The sequence below is a fragment of the Cotesia glomerata genome, linkage group LG9 (genome assembly GCF_020080835.1).
Source record: "Cotesia glomerata isolate CgM1 linkage group LG9, MPM_Cglom_v2.3, whole genome shotgun sequence".
Taxonomy (NCBI): Eukaryota; Metazoa; Arthropoda; class Insecta; order Hymenoptera; family Braconidae; genus Cotesia; species Cotesia glomerata.
In genome coordinates this window covers 3,516,540-3,539,800 of record NC_058166.1, presented here as the reverse complement: position 1 = coordinate 3,539,800, position 23,261 = coordinate 3,516,540, and the positions used below count along the sequence as shown (strand labels likewise).

Here is a 23,261-nt window from a genome sequence, read left to right as displayed (position 1 = left end):
TTATTTCATTCAGCTCAATTTTGGGAGATTTATCAAACCTTTGAAAACACACATACTCCCAAATGGCTTCTATGTCATTTCTCAGTGGAGTTTAGTTTAAATTTTTCAATTTGTCTATTATTGATATGTTAAAAACTTGTATAATTTTTAATTTTATAAATGTCTCAAATGAAAAATTATAATTTAATGAGATTTTTTTCTTCATAGTACCTTATATTTTTACTTAAAATTATTTATTTTAATTATTTTGTTTTATTTTGAGTAAATAAGTTAGGTTATACGCTAAAATTAGTTAAAAAATTAATTTTATTTAATTCCAATAAACGGTTTATTGAGTAGCAATAAATAATTTGTTAAATACTACTAAATATTTATTTGGTGGAAATAAATGAGCTTTAATAAATGATTTAGTAACTATTACTAAATATTATTAAATAGAACTAAACCTTCTATCACTGCACAATTTATTTTTTGCTTAAAAAATAAATAAGTCTTTTGAGACGTGCACTTTTGGATTTTCCAAACTTTTCGTGTTTATTATCAAAAGACTTCATTGTTGGAAGATCATAGTTATCTAATTTAGAGTGTCGTATTTCGTAGTATCCGTTTCTTCTTAACTTACATTCCGTAACGATCCATAAGGGTGTAATGAACGGTAAGAGGGTCTTGCCGAATTTAAGAGTATCTAGGGTGTATTAGTCGTGTTACCAACGACTTTGGTCAATTGTCAAGACCGTCAGAGAAAAAAATAAATTTACAATAATGTGTACAACCTTCTGAATATCCATTTAGATATCTGACATTAAATTCTATTGTCTTACTATTCCCTGAAGGATTGTGAATATATCATGGGGGAATTTTGGTAAGAAAATTTTACGAAGAGTGTGTCTTATCATAAAACAAAAGGACAAATTAAAAAAGGAAATTATCATTGTCATTAGTATTTTTTTGAAAATATTTTGTTGGATTTCTTAATTATTTTCAGACAAAATTAAGGAGGTTCGAGCGTAACTTATGAGTCAAAATAATGTATAATTTTTTTTACTTTCAGTCTTCCCAATATTTGTCAAAATTTTTTATTTTAATTTAAAATAATTTGAACAATTTAGTAATTGATGATTTTTACTTATTTAATAAAATAAAGTTATAAAATGACTTTCGTATTTTTTACTTGCCGGATTAAATAAACAGATTTGGCAATAGTGCGTTTGATTATACTCATTACAGAGACGTGCATGAGTGTGTCAGTTAAATATTTCTTTCTCTGCAATTATATTTCTATCCTTTTCTTTTTTCTCAGCTGTTAACACGACGTTGTCAAATCTTTATTCGAATAAATAGCTGACGATAAACGAGTCAAAAACATAAATTTAAACTTTAAATATTTAAAAAATTATATCGGTAATGTATTATTATTAAATATTTTTTATATTTTACAATAATCCAAGTTTCTTGTATATAGTTTTTTATTCGTTAAAGTTGGGAGGTTAATATTGAAAAAAATAATTAAGGTCTCGACTAAAGTTTGTCCGTCATAAGAGCCCGTCTATATGGAGATAAAAATTGTGATTTTTGAAATTTAATATCTAATTAACTAAACAGTGAATCTTTTTAAAATTTTGGTATTAGATAAATGATGTATTTATTTATACGTATACTTAATTTCAAAGCTTAAAGTTGGAAATTATTTTTTACATTAAATTCGCTCGAACCTCTTTAAAACCGTTAAAAAAGAAACTATCAAAACTATTCAAAGACGTTCATAATATTAGATTAAAAAAACAATTTATCATTTTTTAAAATAGACCTCCAGCTGTGTAGAGATTATAACAACATGGGTAATACCTGAGGTGAATGTAGAATTAATTTAATGGATAAAAAAATATTTATTAAAAAAATATGATTACATGAAAGAGAAACGATAAAAATATAAATGCGTACTTAAATAGAGGTAGAAATAACCACATTCACGTGAGAACGTGTACAGAGGGTATTCTGGGAGTCTATGGGGATGTGGATGGGCCAAGAGGGTGTGGGTGGTTTTTCCACATTTGGACGTCGGCCGGGAATGGAAAATACGACGATGAACAACGAAGAGTAGGTAGCCAACCGAGGCTGTCCGCAATTAAAATAATTCCCTTTCTGAATGCAACCAAGCGGAAAGAAACTTACCAGTAGCTTCTATCTTTTACCTTTAACGGGGTAAGAGGTAAGAGCAACCTCCAGCTATGTTCGAGGTGAATTTACAGAGGTTGGAGCTGTTTCGAAGTAGGAGTTAAATGGAGAATCCTAGTATAGGGGTAACTGGGAGAGTTTTTGGCGTGGGTTATACACCCAACAATTGGACAAAGGTTGCAAGTGGTAAACGCAGCTATTTTAATTGTTTCGTACTTCACCGGACACTTGAAATTACGTATGCGAGAGGTGAAATCGTCCACATAACAATTTTATAATTATCATTTTTAAATGTAAAAGAGAATCAATTTTCAGTCCGGAGAAAATTTTATGAATTTTTCATAGGAGTTATATCAAAATATAATATTTATAAGGTTAATAATTGCTTCTACTTCATTTTAGCTTTCATTCATAACTTCACTATTCGCAAAAAAGGGGAGGAGTGTGTACTTTAATATGTTTTCATCACAATAAAATATAACAATTGATTTCGAATTATAATGAGGCCTAAGTGACAGAAATGATATTTAAAATAACCGCTTCCGCTAAAGGCTACTCTAGTAGAAGCGTCTAGCATAGAAATATCGTGACAAGTTTATAGAATCCCGATATCACGTTTTCTGTCTTCTATATTTCATCATCCGTCATATTCTAAAGTAGCCCAGAAGAGTTCCTAAAAAACGGTTTGAGTAAATGGCAAACATTTTTAAAAATTTTAAATTTAATAATTTAAAATCATTGTTCTAATTTTTATCAACATCTTGAAAAGTATTGTTGCTAAATTTAAGTGATAATTGATCTTAATACCAATCTTATTAAGTATAGTATAACTATTTCCAGTATGTTTAACCCGTAGGCCTTATTACACAGTAATAGTATATTACACTATTAGGGCAGAAAGTTTGAGATTTTTGCACTGCGCGACATGATGCCCGAGGCGTAGCCGAGGGCATCACGGCGCGCAGTTCAGAGCTCTCAAACTTCTGCCCGTGTAGTGTATACTATTTTTCTTTATAGCCGGTCGAAAGTACGTAAAATATTTAATGTACTGCATCGAAAAAAAATTGATGCCTGCCCCCGACATTTGCGGTACGAGCGAAGTGAGTACTGCTGGTCGGGGGGGGGGGGACAGGCATCAAATAAAAAAAAATTAATGTAAAATCAAATAAAAAATAATTAACAAACATTTTTTTTGAAAAATTTTTAGATTAAATAAAACTGAAATTTCTTGAATTCAACAAACATAATGAAGATTATTTTCGGTTAAAAATAAAAAAAAAAAAACGAGCATATTATCTGAAAATTAACAATAATTAATAAAAATTAATTTAAATAGTTGTTACTGCGTACATTTTTCTAAATAATTCATTAATTAAATAAAGTTGATCCATTTTACACACGTCACTGTCAAACTGAATCTTAGTACAGTACAACCTGGTTATAAGTTACATCGGATGATCTACTCACTCTTACGGCAGTTATATCTTTATCTATATCTCCATTTATACATAAAATATTTCATATAAGTAGAAGAAATAAAGAAATATAACCAAGTTGTATTGTATCATCAATCGTAAATGATCAGCGTAAACAAAATATAGTTAGTAACAAATGACTAATACCAGTCGCGGTAACGAAAGCATTTTATGCTCCCGCTGTTATAGAGAGCGAATGTGTAGCTTTACCAATGCACGAATCTTTAACTTTCTGCTTCAAAATAGGTGCAAAAGATGCGTACTTTCGACCGAGGTATAAAGAAAAATAATTTTGAAGAGTTTCATTGTCTTGAATCAAGACGAAAAATTTTTGAATTAAATAAAATTTACTTAAACCAAGAAAAATTTCTCAGTTTAAGAATTTTTCTACTCAAATCAAGAAGCAAATGTTCTTTATAATTATTTACTTGATTCAAGTAAATTTTTTTTTCTGTGCATTTTCTGTGTATTTTCGATTTTTTGCAAAATCGCCTCTAGCTAGGCCTTATTACCCACCGGTACCTTACTAAAGAGTTTAAAAATAAATTATTGATAAAAAAAAAAAAAAAAAAAAAACTAGAAAACTCAACTAATATTTTGAACAAAATTTTGAATTATTTCCAATAAGCTTACCATAAGAAAATAGTAATTTGACATTACTTACATTATTACTATTATTTTGAATAGATTATTTAATATTATCAATTTAATATTGTTCTAATAGTAAATCTATATATTTATGTCAAGGCCATTAATGGTTAATAGCCTAGTAGTAATTTGGTTCAATTCTGGCTCAAAAATCGTGATGAAGCATTTGTATGCATATTTTTACAATTCTTGGACAAGAAACTTACGGCAAATTAATCTTCAAGAACCGTCGAAGAATCGCTCCAGATATTTGACCAAGATTCTTGGGCAAGACTAGGGCCAGAATTCGTTCCGAAAATGGCCAGAAATAGTAGAGCTCCCCACCCCCACTTTTTGAGACTTAGTTGTGAAGGCAGAAGTTCTCATTTTTATTTCAGTACAATAAGAATGCGCACTGTTAGTCTTTTTCGTCTCTCGCGCAAGTCTGGGTTAAACTTTTTTACCAACAATTTGGACAAAGTTCAGTTACAGATCTGTCGACTTGTCACTGAAGACTAAGTATTGCTCCAGATTCTGTTTTAAAATCTTGTCCAAATCTGCCGACAGCCTGGACGAATAATCTTGGTTAACTGTCTGGCTCAAAAATTATCCGATTCTGTTTCTAGGGCTTGGTCAACTATCTGGCCAAAGAATCTTGTACAAAATCAATGTTACTGGGGTAATTACAAACTACTATTTTTTTTCTTCGCAAAAATAGTTGTTAAGACTAACAATCTTTCAATATCATAAAATTACCGAGCGTAACCAGTGTCACTTCAAAGACATTTTATCTTTTATGTTTTTTCAGCATTTATCCTTATAATTGATTCTCATGATGCAAGTGTAATTATTCCAGAAGATAAACTTCTAAAACCAGTATCTGATATACTTCTTTTTAATATAAAGAAAGCGGCACTTAACGAAAAAATATTTTAAAAGCCTACTACTTTATTTCCTTTGATCAATCTTCACAATAATATATCGTATAATGTGACATAAAAGCCGCTTGAGTACTACCCACAATAAAGCGTCATTAACTTATATTAAAATAATAAACTAAAAAGATGGAAACAATTTTGTGCCTTTATCGCAAACAATTTCATTCAACTTTGTAAATCTCAAAAGTCAAGAAAAAAATATTTTATACATCACTTATATATATTTACATCTATAACAGAGTTAGAGACGCGTATTACCTTTCAAATCGTCAACTCAGTCTCATCCCTTGTGCGGAAAAATAAAAAAATTGTACGTGTCTTTTAAGAAAGAAAAAGCGAAATTTTTTTTTTTATCTTAGTTACCCTCGCAATAAAAGATAAAGGATATAAAATAAATAAAAGCCATGGAAGATAGTACAGCGAGGAGATGAAAAGACATTGAAATAAAATACGAACGTTTTAGCAACACTTATTTTAAATTAACTAAGTGTAAATTAATTTTACATTCAGGCAATGGAACAAGAATCATAAAAAAAGGATATTTTTTTAAAAACATCTTGCTAGTTGTGTCTTTTTAATAAGCATGTAATTTTTACGGTTTGTTGGGGGTCTAAAATCTTTCTTTTATCAGTCGGATAATATTTTTATTTTTGAGGCTTTTAGTTTTTTAGTGTTTAATGAGCATTTATGTTTTAATATGAGTTCTTGTAATAGTAAATTGTAGAGTAAATAAATGATCAGTATAATACTGGAATTGATGATATTGTTGACAATAGTTGCATGTAAAATAAATAATAATCATTAAAAAGTAGTAAATGTTGAATAATTAATTATAAATATTAAAATATAAGTTAGATAATAATTTATCGGAAATATAAAGTAAAAGAAGACAAAAAAAAAAAAAAAAATTAGGAAAACGGTTGACCTGAAGGCCATCCCTGCAACTTCCCGCTAATTCCATACTTAGGCGCTTAAAATTGCACCAATGGCGTTTTTGAGCTCGAAGAGCTCAAAAATACAATTTATGGGTTATTTTGAGCTCTCCAAGCTCAAAGAGATTGTTTTCCTATGCTTTTGAGCTCGAAGAGCTCAAAAGTCTGATAAGGATTTGATGACACTATTTTTTGAATTTTTAAACCGCAATAACTTTTGAATGAATAAACCGATTTTCACGCGGTTGGCAGCATTTGACGCAGTTTTTCAAGCCTCACAAAGAATCTTAAATTTTAAATTGATCGCGCTAGGAATTTTGGAGTTATTCTGAAATAACACTTTTTTCGGTTTTCTTTCGTTCACGATATCTCTCGAACGAATCAACCGATTTTGACCGGACTGGTGGCGATCGACGTGGTTTTTTGAGGTCAAGAGCTGATTAGTTTTTGGAATTGAACTATTAAGCCGTTTAAAAGTTATTCCAAAAAAACCACATTTGAAAAAATTTTTTTTTCAGTTTTTTGAAGATTTCTCAAAATCTATTAATCTGAATCAGTCCAAATAGTTTTCAAAATCTAAGTTTGGTCAAGCCCTTTCGAATGGCATCAACCGCGATGAAATCGGTCAAGCCGTTCAAAAGTTATAAGCGGTTCACATACTTTCACACACACACACACACACACACACACACACACACACACACACACACACACACACACACACACACACACACACACACACACACACACACACACACACACACACACACACACACACACACACACATACAGACGCCGTGACAACCTCGCGGGGATAGTCAGGGAAGCTTCCTGTGACCTTCAAACGTCGAGATCTGATGAAAACTCGGTTTTTGCAAAACGGGGTGAAAACAATAACTTCCCGATTTTTGAAAATTTTCGATTTTCGTAGCGGGAAGTTAAAAACTAAAAGACTCAGAAAATTGATAAAAGCTTGATTTTTTAAAAATGATTTATCAATTTTTCAACAAATCGAATTTCATCTTGAGAATTTTGGCAACTCTCTCTTTACTACGCTAAATGCTGCTAAGCAATGTACAGTAAAAATAGAAATTTCTTTTGAAAAAATTGGGTAAAAAAAGTTTTTTTTGATATGGAAAAAAAAAACAATTTTAGATAAACAATATTCTTTTCCTATAGCAAAAAAATTTTTCTTCAACAATACCCATTTTTTAAAAAGAAATTTTTCTGTCAATGTAAGATTTGTTGCTAATTTTTTTTGTGATTATTAATTTAATAATTGATAGATGTAGATAAAAAATTCAGTTCACGTTTATTAAGTAAGCTCCAGAGAATTAAATTTAAACGAACTTTTTTAATAAAAATGTTTTAGGTTTTTTTCTTTTTCATACTAACAAAAATCAATTGATAATTATTTTCAATTAATATTAATAAAATTTTATATTCAAGGGGTGGATACAAATTGGTTAACATCATAACGATGCAGTTGGGGTTGGGCTTTCGAGAATACTTTATATCAATCTGGTACCACCCACCGCGTCTATCGCGCGTGTCCAAAGACGTAAACTCTAAGTTTTTATTTTTCCCGTTACTGATAACGCTTAAAAAAATTCTTGAATTTATATTTTTTTAGTTTCACAATTTTTATTAAATTAATTTATAGTAAAAAACAACAACTATCATTTTTTTAACTTTTAACGCACATATTTATAGCCACAGAAACAAAACCGGGATTGCATTGACATTTAAAGTCAATGTAGTGTGTGTTATTCAGCCCAATAATACAGCCCAAAACCTGCAGAACAATTTTGTGAAGCCTTTTTCACGACCAACGAATAAAATATCTTGTACTTACGATTTGCACACATCGTATTAGTGGTGGTATCAAGGTGACAAATTACATACTTGTAAGGTAAATAATTGTTTGGTGAAATTAGAGCTGCATTGACACTCGATGTCAATGCAGACTAAATTTTTGTCATTGATTCACAATTCAGGTTATAAGTCACGAACTTGGCAGACATTGTGAGGCACATTGAATAATTTGAACTGCATTGACATTAGGCATCAATGCAAATAAAATTGACTGTTAACTTAATGTCAAAGTGAATTTTATTCTTACATGGTACGCAATCATTGTACGGCCCTGGGACAAAACCTTGGCTGCATTGACACTTATTGTCAATGCAAACAGAATCAGCAGTGGTGCAGGGTGCGTCAATAGTACAATACGCTTCCAGAATAGTAACACATACTTTCCTGTCCATGGTGATGAAATTTTTATTACAAGCGCAGAATTGAAATCTTGAACAGTGTGTATTCGGAATTTCACAGTCATCGTTACTGTAGCAAATGACGTCAAGGGTAGCTGAAAGTATCGATAAAAAATGACGATGCAACAGCTGGAACCGACAAAATTCAGTACTTACTCGACATACACTCGAATTGGGACTGCGGAACAAAAGTCGCCAAGCATTGACACTTATTGTCAACACAGTTCGAATTGTAGACAGCACACTCTTTGTGTTCCGTGCAGTTTGCGCCAATCAGGGGCAAGCAATTCTGGTGGCCGAACTTTGTGTACCCACGCTTACATTGACATTTTTTGTTGAAACACTCAGCGTTTGATATTTTATCACAATGGTCGTCCATGACACACTTCTGACCCAGGAACACTGCAAGGATTCGTTCAGAAAATTAATTTCCAACAAACGGGAATTGTTATTCGCTAAATCAAGCGAGGTAGAAGTGCTAATGCATCGTCACTTGACTTACCAGGTAAGCAGAGGTCATCAGAGCGCTGCGTGTATTCTGCGGAACAGTGACATCGGTCCCTGAAACACTCTGCATTGATAGTGATACACTCCTTGTCGCTTTCGCAGTAACCTCCCAAAATTGGCGAACAAGTTTCTGGGCCAGTTCGCACGTAATTGTTATGGCAGATGCATTTTCCAGCGTCAGAACACTTTGCGAAGCGAATGTCAATGCAATCCTTGTCAGTTCTGCATCGCTCTTCCAGGTACACTAAAAGCAAGCAAATTAGCAAAAAATCTTAGCTGACGTCTGAGACTTACTTAGAACACACTCGTAGTTGGACTTCGTAAAGTAACTGAACTCGCATTGACACTTATGATCAATGCAGACCGAGTTTGCGGGAGCGCACTCCAGGTTATCGGAGCAGATGGCGTTGAGCAACGGAGAGCATTTAAATGGATTTATTTCAACATAGTTGTCCTTGCAACTGCATTGATTTTCAAAGCAATGTGCGTTTTTTTATCAAATTGCAAGTTCTTTGGTCAAAACAAGTCGTCCCTAGTTCCGCTAAAATTATTTTCAAATCAGATAATAATTTTGTTGATCAGATAAAGTTATTGTTACTCACTTGCAACGCATTGACTCTCGGAATATTTTATGTAGTTTCGATTGCATTTACTAGTTTGTTCAAAACAATGAGAAAATCTGACAGTACAATCTTTATTGGTAATGCAGGGCCCACCAACAGCTGTTGTGCAAGTTGCATTGACAGCGAAGAATCCAGCAGTACAAGCGCATTGTCCATTTGAACACATTGCAAACTTCACTTCGTAACAGTCTGAATTCTTACTGCATCGTCCTTTTAATTGTTCTGTATTGACAATTTTAGTAAAAATTCGACAAGATTTTAAAAATATTATTTTTAAAGTTCTTACTTGGCAGACATTTTGACTCCCGCATTATAAGTTGGTCCTGCATTGACACCGATTGCCAATACAAATAGATTCAGGGTCCGAGCACTCATCGGTTGTTGAACAATACGAGGTTATCACTGGTAAGCATGCATTTTCGTTCTTCAGCATGTAGTTTGGTTTGTATTGACAAGTTTTGTTAAAGCAGTATGAATCGCTGCTATGAGCATGACATTGGCTTGATGCATTGCAAGGCATTCCTATGAAGGCTGCGGAAGAAAAAGCCATAAGCAATAATTGTATCACTGCATTGACTCTCAAGATCAATGCAACCGTAGTTTACAGTTACTGTCGTGGGAATGTTGTTATTGTCAACTAAAGTGGGTAATATTTGACTGCACCGTCATTCCATGTCCATGCAGATAATATTGATCGTGTTAATGTAGTAATTTTCCCCAAAAAATCAAACTTACCGAGTCTACATTCGATCTCAGAGTAGGCAAAATATTGAGCTCTACATTGACACTTATTGTCATCACACCAACATTTTTCGTCATTGTCTATTTCAATTTTTTTAAAGTCCTAGTAAATAGATTTTACGAATTTCATTAAAAGTAAAATATTTTGCAACCACGCACACTAAATACGTTCTAAAATTTTTTTTTTAATTTTTAAATTTACAATAAAATTTTTTTTAATTTCCGAAAATCAAAAACAATCATATCGGTTACTTGGATTTTTTAATTTTTTTATTTTGTATCTTTTTTTAAAGAAAAAAAAAAATTTTTTTTTCCTAATAGTCTTATGAACGTGGACTTGGCGCGACTTTTTTTACAGTGAAACTGTTTTTGTTCGGATAAACATTTCAATGACAGATATAAAAATAAGGGTTATCATTTCGATAATATCTTAAAAAGCACCTCACGTTTTCTTTTAAATAAAACATTTTTTTCTTATTTACACTATTATTAATTTATATTTATTCAAATTTTTTACACTATTCTTAATTCAAATTTATTTTCTATTTTTTTGGTTTGGTTTTCTATAAAAACCGTGTTTTTTAGTTTTTTTAAACTATTATTTATTGAATAAATAAATAAAATTTTGCCTCATGAAATAATGAGTTTTTTCAAATTGCACTGTACTTTTTTAACTATTTACGTTTTTAAAGATATAAGCTCATCCCGATGTTACACCCATCAAGAGCTTTAATTTGATTACGCACATACATTTTGATATATTTTTCATATATACATATTAGGGTGTTTCAAAAAAAGACGAATTTTTTTTTTTTTCTTTTGGTGTCTAAAAATTGATAGTATACCTAAAAACAAAAATTTTTGCGCCCATGTGAACTCTTAATATGAATAGTAAGATTTGCCTGTATCCATTTCTTTATTTTCCATTTAAATAACACGGGAAAAATTTTTTTTAATTTTTTAATTTTTATTACTTTGGAACGGTTCATCGTAACAACAATCTGAAAAATGATATTAGTAGGAAATTTTACGCTCTACAAAAAACGTCTGAAGACCAAAGTTCCTCAGATTAACGGCTTCAAAGATATCCGCGGTCAAAGATAACACTAATAAAAAATTTCAAATATTTTCCAATAAAATTACAAAAAAAATATCACATTCTATATTTTTATTATTTTTTATGTTAAATTACTTCAATTCCGTTAACCTGAGACTGTAAACTTTTTTACTAATTAATTCAATACTTAACTCACAGAAATGCACTAATATATAAATATAAACGTTAAAAATGTCACATAAATGATTTTTTGGTCTTTCTTATAACAAATTTATTTTATATTTTATAAAATTTATAAATTTTTGTAAGAGGAAAATGTAAAGTTCCTTATTACACAAACTCACCAAACACTCATCATTGCATATTATTCAAAATAATATGAAAATTCTGTAAATACGTTAAATCAATTAAATCTACTATAAAACTTGATCAAATGTTTTTTATTTGAAAAATATCAACAGAGCTTTATTTAGCTCTGTCGGTACAGAGTATTATACTCATTTAATTTGAGTGTTGTAGCTAATAAGCTCTGTGTTGGTAAGCCTGGTTGTTCGGTACTAACTTCATTTAGTTGCTTTGCTCTCAACGCTTTACTATATCTTCTCGTCATTGTCTTTGTTCATTGATACTGACTGTTTTTTCAATCCGTTATATTATTAATTTAATTAGTTAAAATATATTAGTTATAAATTTTGTGACCATAATGGTGAAAACAGTGTACTTGATTGGTGATGTGTTAAGTGAATTAGTTGGAAAAAAATTACCCTCTCTGAAAGAGGTTATGTCGCTTTTATTTTATTATCTTGATACGAAAAATTTTTCAGTTAAAGAAAGTATATCAATCACTATCGACAAAGTTTTTGAAATTTGGTGTGCGGCACAAATCCCGACAAGAGAGAAAAGATCTGCTTTTTTGAAACTAATCTCAAATCACAATCGATGGAAGAATTTACAAAAAAACCGTAAAATGAAAAAGTCAAAGTCTCAAAAAAAAAAAAGGAATCCGTTTTTCAGGATGAATTAAATAAACTATTTGATGTAGCTCATGCGGATGTTTTAAATATACTGGACAAAGAAAAAGATTATTTTTATTTGGGACAAAAATCTTCCAGTCGACGTGGTTTTATTTCATATAATTCTCAACCAATTTTAGAAGATGTCGAAGACATGGATGTTGATATCAGCAATTATGATAATAATAACAATAATAGTGATAATAATAGTGAAGAGAACATTGATAGCAATGATAAAAACTATAATAATAATGGTAATGATAGTAATAATAATGTCGGAGAGTTTGATAACGACAATGTCAACTATTATTGTGCAGTTGAGACTGATGATGTTGCTAATCATAAAATATCAAGTCATCCATCTCAATTATCCCAGAAATCTTTGGAAAGTAATACTTCTCGTATAATCTCTGATTATGAAGATGAAATGCCAAAACAACAAGTTCCAAAAATTGATATAATGACACCAGAACTTGCTGCGGCTTTGGATAGAGCTAACGTGACTAGTAGGATGGCGACTTACATTATTGCTGCTTTATTATCTTGCTTGAACATTGATTGTGCAAGCGTAAACTTTAGTCATGTGACTATTCACCGAGCAAGGGAAAAATTCCGGAAAGAAGCGGCGTTAAATCTGAAGACTAATCTGGAAACTGACAATTATGTACTACATTTTGATGGAAAACTGTTATCAGATATTACAGGTACAGAACAAGTTGACCGGCTTCTGATTATTTTATCATCATCAGGTAAATTTCAACTGTTAGGAGTTCCTAAACTAGAATCTGGGACTGGACAAAACCAAGCTTCAGCTATTATTAAAACAGTAAAACAATGGGATATTAATACTGACAACATCAAAGCATTGTGTTCTGATACTACGGCGTCAAATACGGGTAAATAATTTATTAATAAAAAAAATATAACATGGTTGATTACCGTAATGTTTAAATGCTAAATCAAATCAGATTTTTAGTATTAACCATTAATTTCCAAGTTATGAGTTATTTTTTTTTTTCAAATTGAAAAAGATTTCTCCGTACTACTCTAAAAATCGATACTTCACTAGCAATTCTCATTTTATTTTTTCAGGAATCAGAAATGGTGCGTGTGTATTAGTAGAAAAGGCTCTTAGTAGAAAACTGTTGTACTTGCCATGCCGACACCATATTTTGAAATTGTTCTTCGAAGTGCATTTGAAGTATACTGGCCTGCTTCGTCTGGCCCAAACGTTTCAATTTATCAGAGATTTAAAAAGAAGTGGGATGAAATTGACCAATCAAACTTTACGGCTGGTATTTGTGACAAAAAGTTTTGGAAGTAATAACACCAATCAAAAGATGAGATTTTGAAATTCGTTAATAATCAAATAGAAGTAAAATTTTTAATCCAGCGCTGAAGAATTATTAACTGATGTTAAAGTGGAAAAAGAAAAAATGTATAAAGTTCAGTATAATTGAGGAGCTGATTTTCAAAAGGGTATCTTTTCATATTTTTAAAATACCAGTTTTCTGAACTTTTAAATACTAATTACTTTGAGAATTATGAACATTTATAAATGAAAATCGAATTGCAGCTTCATAACCGATTGCACTTTATAGCTAAATTAAAAAGTTCAATACAAATATTTATAATTGAAGATAACTAGTTTTTGTCTCGATTAATCAAAAATCAAAAGATACCCTTTTGAAAAATAAGCTCCTCAATTATCAATTTTACTCTGATTAATTAACTTGCCGTCGTGATTAAAAATATTGAAAATCAGTTTCACATGACTGTTATACTTTCAATCATCTTTAACGATTAAAATTGCGTTTGTAAAATATTTTACAACTTTTACCTCACATCAGTTAATAATAATTAGTCTTCTCAACTTTGAAATTGCGATATAATCAATTTCATTTTGACTTATAACTTTTTGTAGATGGATCATTGTCGAGACGATTACCGTGAACTTCTGGAATTATCATTAATATTTTTGGGTACTACTACCACAAATATTACATTTAAGCATCCTGGAGCGGTCCATCATGCAAGGTGGATGGCTAAAGCAATATATAGTTTAAAAATTTTTTTATTCAGAAATGAATTTCATCTTACTAAATCGGAAATAGATGGATTACGAGAACTTTGTTTATTTATCATAATATTCTATTTAAAAGCTTGGTTCACTGCGCCGTGTGCTATAACAGCACCTAATAATGATTTAACTTTGATTAAAGAATTAATTTCATATGAAAGATTTAATAATAGTCTTTCACAGACATGCTCACAAAAATTAGCCGATCACTTGTGGTATTTAAACAACGAGCTGTCTGTTTTATCTCTCTTTGATAAAAATGTTTCAGTTGGAACAAAAAAAAGAATAGTTCATGCTCTTAAAAACTGTAAAGCCAATGAAACTACAACAAATCGCTTTATAATAGATAAGAAAAATTTAGAGTCATTATTAAATAAAGATCTTAGTCAATTTATGTCTATGAGATCGATTAATATATTTGAATCGTTTGATTTGTCGTATGAGTTCATTGATGAGGATGTTACTTTGTGGCCTCAGAATCCGAATTTCTTAGAAAACTTGGAGTATTTCGGGAAACTTCAAGTTGTGAATGATGTAGCAGAACGCGGCGTGGCATTGATAGAGCAGTATAATCGATGCTTAACGAAAGATGAAGAACAGCTTCAATATTTGTTGCAAGTAGTGACAGAACATAGAAAACAATATCCTAATTGCAATAAAAGTAATTTTATAAAACTGTAATATTTTCAAGTTGAAAAATTGTTGTAACAAGTTGTAAATATAGTTTTTTGTTATAAAGAATTAATTGTTCAATTAAATTTCTTAATATTTAGTAAAAAAAATAAATTTGTTATAAAAGAGACCAAAAATCATTTATAAGATATTTTTAACGTTTATATTTATATATTAGTGCATTTCGTGAGTTAAGTATTGAATTAATTAGTAAAAAAAAGTTTACAGTCTCAGGTTAACGGAATTGAAGTAATTTAACATAAAAATAATAAAAATATAGCATATGATATTTTTTTGTAGTTTTATTGGAAAATATTATAAATTTTTTATTAGTGTTATCTTTGACAGCGGATATCTTTGAAGCCGTTAATCTGAGGAACTTTGGTCTTCAAACGTTTTTTGTAGAGCGTAAAATTTCCTACTAATATCATTTTTCAGATTGTTGTTACGATGAACCGTTCCAAAGTAATAAAAATTAAAAAATTAAAAAAAATTTTTCCCGTGTTATTTAAATGGAAAATAAAGAAATGGATACAGGCAAATCTTACTATTGATATTAAGAGCTCACATGGGCGCAAAAATTTTTGTTTTTAGGTATACTATCAATTTTTAGACACCAAAAGAAAAAAAAAAAATTCGTCTTTTTTTGAAACACCCTAATACATATATATAATATATATAAATATATGAAAAAATGATGTGAGTACTTAAATGAAAGATCTTGATAAGTGAGTTAACATCGGAATGAGCTTTTATCTTAAAAAATGTCAATAGTTCACAAGATTCAAGGTCATTTCTTAATTATGTATCTAGAGATAGAGCATTTTCGAATGCAGCCTAAATACTTATCATCATAAATTGACTATAAGTGAGAATGATATGAAACCATGAAAAGGAACAACTCCAGATCAAGACTTTTCGAACGATCCCAAATTTAACCATAAAAAACACATTTTATCATATAAATACCCTGGCTACAAAATTTTGCTTATTCTCTTAATAATATAGATTATTATTATTATATTATTGATAATGTTGTTGATTAATTCAGTGCTTACTTTTACTGAATAGCTTATAATACAATTGGTAACTTTAACCACTTGTGATGGTAAATGTAACCATCTCGATAGTAAATGGTACGATTGCTCTATTTTAGGAATTATTATTTTATTATTGTACTGATTATAATTTAAATTGTTATATTTATCATTTTAACTTTTATAAAAGTAATTACCATCTAAGATAGTAAAATCTACAAAACAAGTATTGTTAGGGTTAATATAAAATTCTCTCCGTGTACGAAATAATAAATATCAAAGTCTAAATTCTTAATTATTATACTTTAACATTTTCGACTTTTATATAGCGAATATTACTGTTTGAAATAGTATTTTCTTCCATGTAAATAATAAATTGTAGCATTTAAATGATAAATATTATAAAGTGGTTGTTAAAATCACGATTTTACTGTTTGAAATGGTAATTTTTTCCAGTTGATCATTACTTATTATAAATCGACTATTATTTATTACAGCTTACTTTTTTCCGCGCAACTGCTTATTGCAGAAGCATCTTACACGGAAAAAAGTAAACTGCACAATTCACCCGGATTCCGGTTAATTTTTATGGTTTCAAAGAGTAAAGCGGACATCGGGGTGGAACAAATCTAAATATTACAAAACTCAATTTAGAAAATGTAAAAGTCGAAAATGTAAAACTCGAGATCGCGATCGCCTTACAAAATTACAGTTTCAAACAGTAAAAATTGCCGTTTAAATATATAGACTATACTATGAGGAGAAGGGGAAGGTCTTACACTCGGAGAATTTAACATTTAAAACAGTAAAAATTCTACTATTAAAATATATATTTTACCAGTCCAAGCAAATCAATAGTTATAGTTTGATTTCTAGCGTTGCGTTTAAGATTTAACATTTGTACTTTGTGAATATTGACGTTGCTTGTATAGAAAATTTAGTAACTGTAGTTTATATTTTTTACATATCATGCGATCATTTTTTAGGAACGAAATGATAAATATCAAAGTCAAAATTCTTAATTATTATACTTTAACATTTTCGACTTTCACATAGCAAATATGACTGTTTGAAATAGTATTTCCTTCCATGTAAATAATAAATTGTAGCATTTAAATGATAAATATTATAAAGTGATTGTTAAAACCATCACTTTACTGTTTGAAATGGTAACTTTTTCCAGTTGATCATTACTTATTATAAATCGACTATTATTTATTACAGTTCACTTTTTTCCGTGTACATACTCTATTCATTTTTAAAAAGTAAAATTTTTTAAAAAGTAAAAAAAAAACCGACGTTCAATTTAAAACTTTGTCAAGACAAAAAATAAATAAACCAAGTCACGATTTGGTAATTAAAGTGAGCTGAATGCCGCTTAAATTTTTCAACACTGCTATATTATGGGATTTAATATGCACACTTACCTCTTAAGCTAATATGAAAGCTTTATCCTGTTTGTTACTTTTTTTATAGTCCAACTTTTAAAATTAATATATTTTATAAAAATAGTTTATATAATTTTTTATCACGTGATCAAGATGTATCTAACAGTCTGACAGGAAGAAAAAAGAGAGAAGCGAAAAGGAATGGAAGACAGTTAAGTAAAATAAAAACGTGATAATAAAAAAAGTAGAACAAGAAAAGGGTGAAAATATTTAAGAGATGGTAATTTAACGAGACGCAAGGACTTTACTCTAAAACTGTAAGCTAACTGCTAATTTAAGGAGGTTAATTCCTTTGGAGACAAGTTGGCAGAGTTATGATGAAAATATTCATAGCATTATGCATTTATTACGCTAACCAAGAAAATACCGTAACTAATAAAAATTAAAAAGTATAATTTTTTTTATATTTAATACTTAATATTATTATTGCTAATTTTACGGATATTTCCTTTTAATTCATACTTTTTTAAATTATTCAGTAGATAAGAACAGTGCGCGCGCAAGTGCGCGCTTGAATGGGCTTACAGAATCACATATATTTCCATGTTTATGATATATTTGACCAATCACATTGATGAAAAAAGAGCTGGAAAAATTTTAGTGTAAAAATATGTCCCTCGTAGAAAAAACTGCAAGTTTTACTCTTCGTATTGTAATAATTATGATCCTATTTTGTAATAATTTAATGACAATTGTTAATACCAAATTTTTAAATTTTGAATATATTTTTAGTTGCATAAAACTTAAAACTGTCTGTTACTTTATATTTTTCATCAGTTCTTTATTAAAAAATTCATAGCTAATATTTGAAAGTAAAAAATTCCTATTTATCAGAAATGCATTTTTTCGTTTTATAAAATTAAATGTATCTTTTATAAAATTTACTATGTGAGCTAATCAATGTGAATTCTTAAGGTAGTTGTCGTGGTTAAGGCATACCGGCAGAAAATTCTAAATTTTTGCATACTTATTAAGGATATAATGATACAATTACCCTAAAAATTTGAAGTCGACTGACCACATGTAACCCGAGATAAATTCATTGAAAAATTGGATATTTAACATTGATTGCATACGCTCTCTACATTTCTGTATCAGTTTCTTAGTTATAAAAAAAAAAACTAACTGTCAGAAAATTTCAAAAAAATGAAATCTTTTAACGTATTTGCTGTGACTTAAAAAAAAAATAAAATAAATTTTTTGATCGTCTAATTATTTATAAATAACGGATTAAAGTTCAGCAATTTATGGAAAAGTATGTATCTACGGAGTCGGACAGAAACAATTGTATGGGTTGCGTCTCCACGGGTACAGTCTTGCGTAAAAATTATGGATTACTTAGCGACAAGCTTATATATATTTTTGCGGAACCAGGAAAATAATTTTGAAGAGTTTCATTGTCTTGAATCAAGACGAAAAATTCTTGAATTAAGTAAAATTTAATTAAGCCAAGAAAAATTTCTTAGTTTAAGAATTTTTTTACTCAAATCAAGAAGACGAAGTTCTTCAAAATCACTTTACTTGATTCAAGTAAATTTGTTTTTCTGTGTATATAACTGATGGCTGATTATCAGGGTAGGCTAAAAAGACATTTTTCTTTGGTTATCTTGAAAATATCATTAGAGATAATGAAAAATATTTCTGTTAGAGTTTGAATTCTTAATATTAATAATAAGAATTGTATATTTGTAATTTAGTACTCCGTATTAAAAAAAAAAAAAAAAAAAAACTAAAATTGAAATTGATCTTTGAGATGCCCAATATTGTTGATGAAGCATCCATAGCCTTCATTGTAACGAATAAATAAAAATAATTTACGTCCCCTCGGAAGCTTTTTTCACAGTAAAAAATTTTACGTTAAAAAAATTTAACTTAAATTTTTTTTTACGCAATGACGCGAAATTCTTTACTGTGTAGCTCTTAATTTTAATAATCAAAAGTGCCTCATTGCAATTATCTATCTCTTTTCAACTGAAATGTGAAAACGCTAGAAAAATAAAAAGTTGAGCGAACTATATCCATCTAAAAACAGTCAGAATAATTAAGCTAACGTTTTCAAGTGATTTAACAGTTAATATACCTTTCAAGAGGGTTGATAATAGAGACTGAGAGAGGGAGAGAGGAAAGAGTGGGGGATGAAAAATCACCCCTATAAACTCTCAAAGTTCATCTTTAATTTCAAACATTTTTTTTTACTTAACTTGACACTACCTTTTCCTTTAAATTCAACTGTCGTTTTTTCATTGTTTCACTCTCTTAAATTTTTTTTATTATTTTCTTTTACTCTCATTTTAACGTATTTTTATCCTTACTTACTCTTCTCATGCCTCCCGCTTAACTCATCCCCAGCAGCTCATTTCTCCTGTTGTCTTACTGGCGATTAACCAGAAGTTTAAGGAGAAACTAAATGATCTCGACAATTTTTATTACTGGAATTAATGTAAAAAAGAAATTCAAAAAAGATTCTTAAGTGTTGAGAGCTGATGAAAATTTCAAGAGCTTATTAGAGTGATTTGGACGCTACTAAATTTTTTTTTTATTTTTCAAGAAAAAGGAAATTTATTTTAACTTCTCTAAGGTACCCGCGGGTAATAAGGCCTATGTGACAGAAGTGATATTTAAAATAACCGCTTCTGCTAAAGGCTACTCTAGTAGAAGCGTCTAAGGTAAAAGCCCCCATTATTGATACTATCAGAGTGATCATGAATATTTTTAACGTGTTTCAAATCAATGTCGTCAACTTTATTTTATAGGACATCTTAATCATTGTTTTTACTTATATAATTTAATTACTTAATTTTAATAGCAATAAATTTAATAATTATTCTATCAATTTAAAAACAAACGGGTCGACGTATAATATTTGACGCAAGTTAATTTTTGTGTTCCCATCATTGACATCCGCTATTTTAAAATTAATTTTAACTCGATAAAGTATAAATAAATGATTATATGGTTATTTAGACTATAAATAATCTAAAATAATTTTAAGCAATGCAATTACATAAAAAAAAAAAAAACATTGAGAAATCTGGATTTGAAAATAAGGTCTTTCTTAACAATATTGTTTAAAAATTACAAACGTATAAGCAGTTTTATCGTACTTGAAAAAATGAAATTTTTTTACGGTAAATTGTTTATACTTTGGAATTAAATTTTACTATTTTTTAATTTTAAAAATATGTAAAATTGTCATGAAATATCAAAAATTGTGATCATTAACAGATTTTAATAATGAAATAATGAAATTAAATAGTGTCAATAGTGGAGGCTTTGTCAATATATCTGCTTTTACCTCAACATGGAAATGTCGCGACCAGTTTATAGAGTTTCAACATCACGTTCCGTGTCTTCTATATTTCATCATCCTCCATATGCTAAAATAGCGCAGAAGAATTTCTAAAAAAACGGTTTGAGTAAATGGTAAGCATTTTTTATAATTTTATGTTTAATAATTTAAAATCATTGTTCTAATTATTATCAACATCTTAAAAAGTATTGTTGCTAAAGTTAAGTGATGATTGATCTTTAATACCAATTTTATCAAGTATAGTTGAACTGTTTCCAGTATGTTTAACCCGTAGGCCTTATTACCCTACCGTAGAAGTAGTTAAACAAGGAGGGTTTATCCCCCTGATAAAGTAGATTCCTCCGGTATCGACATTTGGGTTTCTGTCTTATCGACGGTTGTTGTTGTTGGTGTTTCTGTGATATCGATGGTGGGTTTTTTGTATGTTTTGTTTTTTTTTACCGACTGTTGGGGATTATCATCGATTTGTTGATCGATTTTTACCGTTGGGGATTATCATCGATTTTTATCGACTGTTGAGGATTATCATCGATTTGGTGATCGATTTTTACTGACTGTTGGGGGATTATTATCGATTTGTTGATCGATTGTTTGAGGTCAAAATGCTACCACCCCAACAGCAGAGCTGATACCTTTACCGTGTATCAGCTTTGGTGTTGATGTGATATGCACTAATTTGTCACTGAACTCCTCCTAAACGGCTGGACCGATTTTAATGAAATTTTTTGTGTGTCTTCCGGTGGATTCCAGAATAGTTTAGATTCACAATTCAGTCCACGATAAAATGTTTATTTAATGAATGTTTATTTGAAAATTCAAAATTTGGCCGGAAGTGCCCAAACTAAGCTTCTGTTAAGAAATTCTATGAAAATCAAATACATCGTCTCTCTCCAAAATATCTCAGGAAATGCCCAAACGCAGCCCTTGTTAAAAGCGGAACTCAAAATTCCAATTTTAAAAGGCTCTCCACGAGAGTTACATTTTGGCACACCCTAATATATATATATATATATATATATATATATATATATATATATATATATATATATATATATATATATATATTTATATAATATATAAATATATAAAATATATGAAAAATTGATGTGGGTACTCAAATGAAAGGTCTTGATGAGTGTAACATCGAGATGAGTTTATTTCTTTAAAAATATCATTAGTTGACAAGATACAATGTCATTGAAGTTTTTAAAGATATAAGCTCATCCCGATGTTACACTCATCGAGTTCTTTCATTTGAGTACCCACATAACATTTTTTATATATTTTATACATATATATGGTATTTGTGAAATATATAAATATATAAAATATATCAAAAATGCATGTGGGTACTCAAATGAAAGCTCTTGATGAGTATAAAATCAGAATGGGTTTATATTCACGAAAATGTTAATTATAATCTATAACATTTAAGCAAACAAATTTTGAAACTTTTCTCTATTGTACTTACAATTACTGTTTTTTATACATCTATTCTTTTGTATATTTTTATGTTATTTGTAAATTTGCCATTTGGCCTGTACCCTGGCATAAATAAAGATTAATCTAATCTAATCTAATCTAATCCTTACTTAACTACTCGTAGAAAAAAAAGGCCGATTCGTAAGGTTTTTGAAAAAATTTAATTTTGTGTTTGTTTATCGAGAAAATTACCATTACTTCATTATATTTAATAGCTAATGAATTAAAATGGTAACCGGGCTCTATATCTGCGGACAAAATATCCCCGACCTAGCACCATTTTTAATAAATAATTGGGGGTCAATTTAACACATTTTTAACATTAAAAATATTATTGAATTTAAAAATATTTTCTGGGTATAAATATTTTCATGGGTATTTTATCTGGCGGAATTTTTGTCTTAAGGGTATTTTGTCCGAGGATATTTTGTCGGGGATATTTTGTCCGCAGATATAGAGCCCTAATTAACAATGTGTTGAATGAAATGTGATCGTGTTAAATCCGGGTGACCGTCTGTTTTTTCTCATGCAAAAATTTCTTGCGACAAAAATTCTCAGCAATAATTTCTTGTTCAATATTTTCTTGAAGGCTTTATTTCTCATTGTCAAAATTTATTTGATATTATTTTCTTATAGAAAAATTTATTTAAATATGGCTGCGTGTCTTTATTAATCCTTAATAAATTATCGCGACATTAAAATAAAAATTAATGATACATTTCGATAATTAAATGTAATATTTTCGATTTCTTTCAAAATCTCCCTTAGCTAGGCCTTATTGCCCGCCGGTACCTTAGTCGGAACTAGTATCATTATTAAAGTTGGTGTTTTGAGAAAATAATATTAATGGGCCATAAAAAGTTCCACTTCC

General features: G+C 29.5%; 3 protein-coding genes across 3 annotated transcripts; 2 read left to right on the top strand and 1 right to left on the bottom strand.

Moving 5' to 3' along the window:
- Positions 1-9,521: 9,521 nt before the first annotated feature.
- On the bottom strand, positions 9,522-10,369 carry LOC123271725. The gene is made up of 3 exons (XM_044738119.1): positions 10,286-10,369; positions 9,837-9,873; positions 9,522-9,772 (listed from the first exon to the last, which is right to left on the bottom strand). Exons 1-3 carry the CDS (start codon positions 10,367-10,369, stop codon positions 9,522-9,524), a joined length of 372 nt encoding a protein of 123 aa, XP_044594054.1.
- Positions 10,370-12,051: 1,682 nt separating this feature from the next.
- On the top strand, positions 12,052-13,705 carry LOC123271724 (superoxide-generating NADPH oxidase heavy chain subunit C-like). The gene is made up of 4 exons (XM_044738117.1): positions 12,052-12,126; positions 12,363-13,257; positions 13,454-13,562; positions 13,702-13,705. The coding sequence occupies exons 1-4, from the start codon at positions 12,052-12,054 to the stop codon at positions 13,703-13,705; spliced, it is 1,083 nt and encodes a 360-aa protein (XP_044594052.1).
- On the top strand, positions 13,704-15,183 carry LOC123271382. Its single transcript, XM_044737687.1, has 2 exons — positions 13,704-13,736; positions 14,286-15,183. The coding sequence occupies exon 2, from the start codon at positions 14,286-14,288 to the stop codon at positions 15,120-15,122; it is 837 nt and encodes a 278-aa protein (XP_044593622.1). The 5' UTR covers positions 13,704-13,736; the 3' UTR covers positions 15,123-15,183.
- Positions 15,184-23,261: the final 8,078 nt, after the last annotated feature.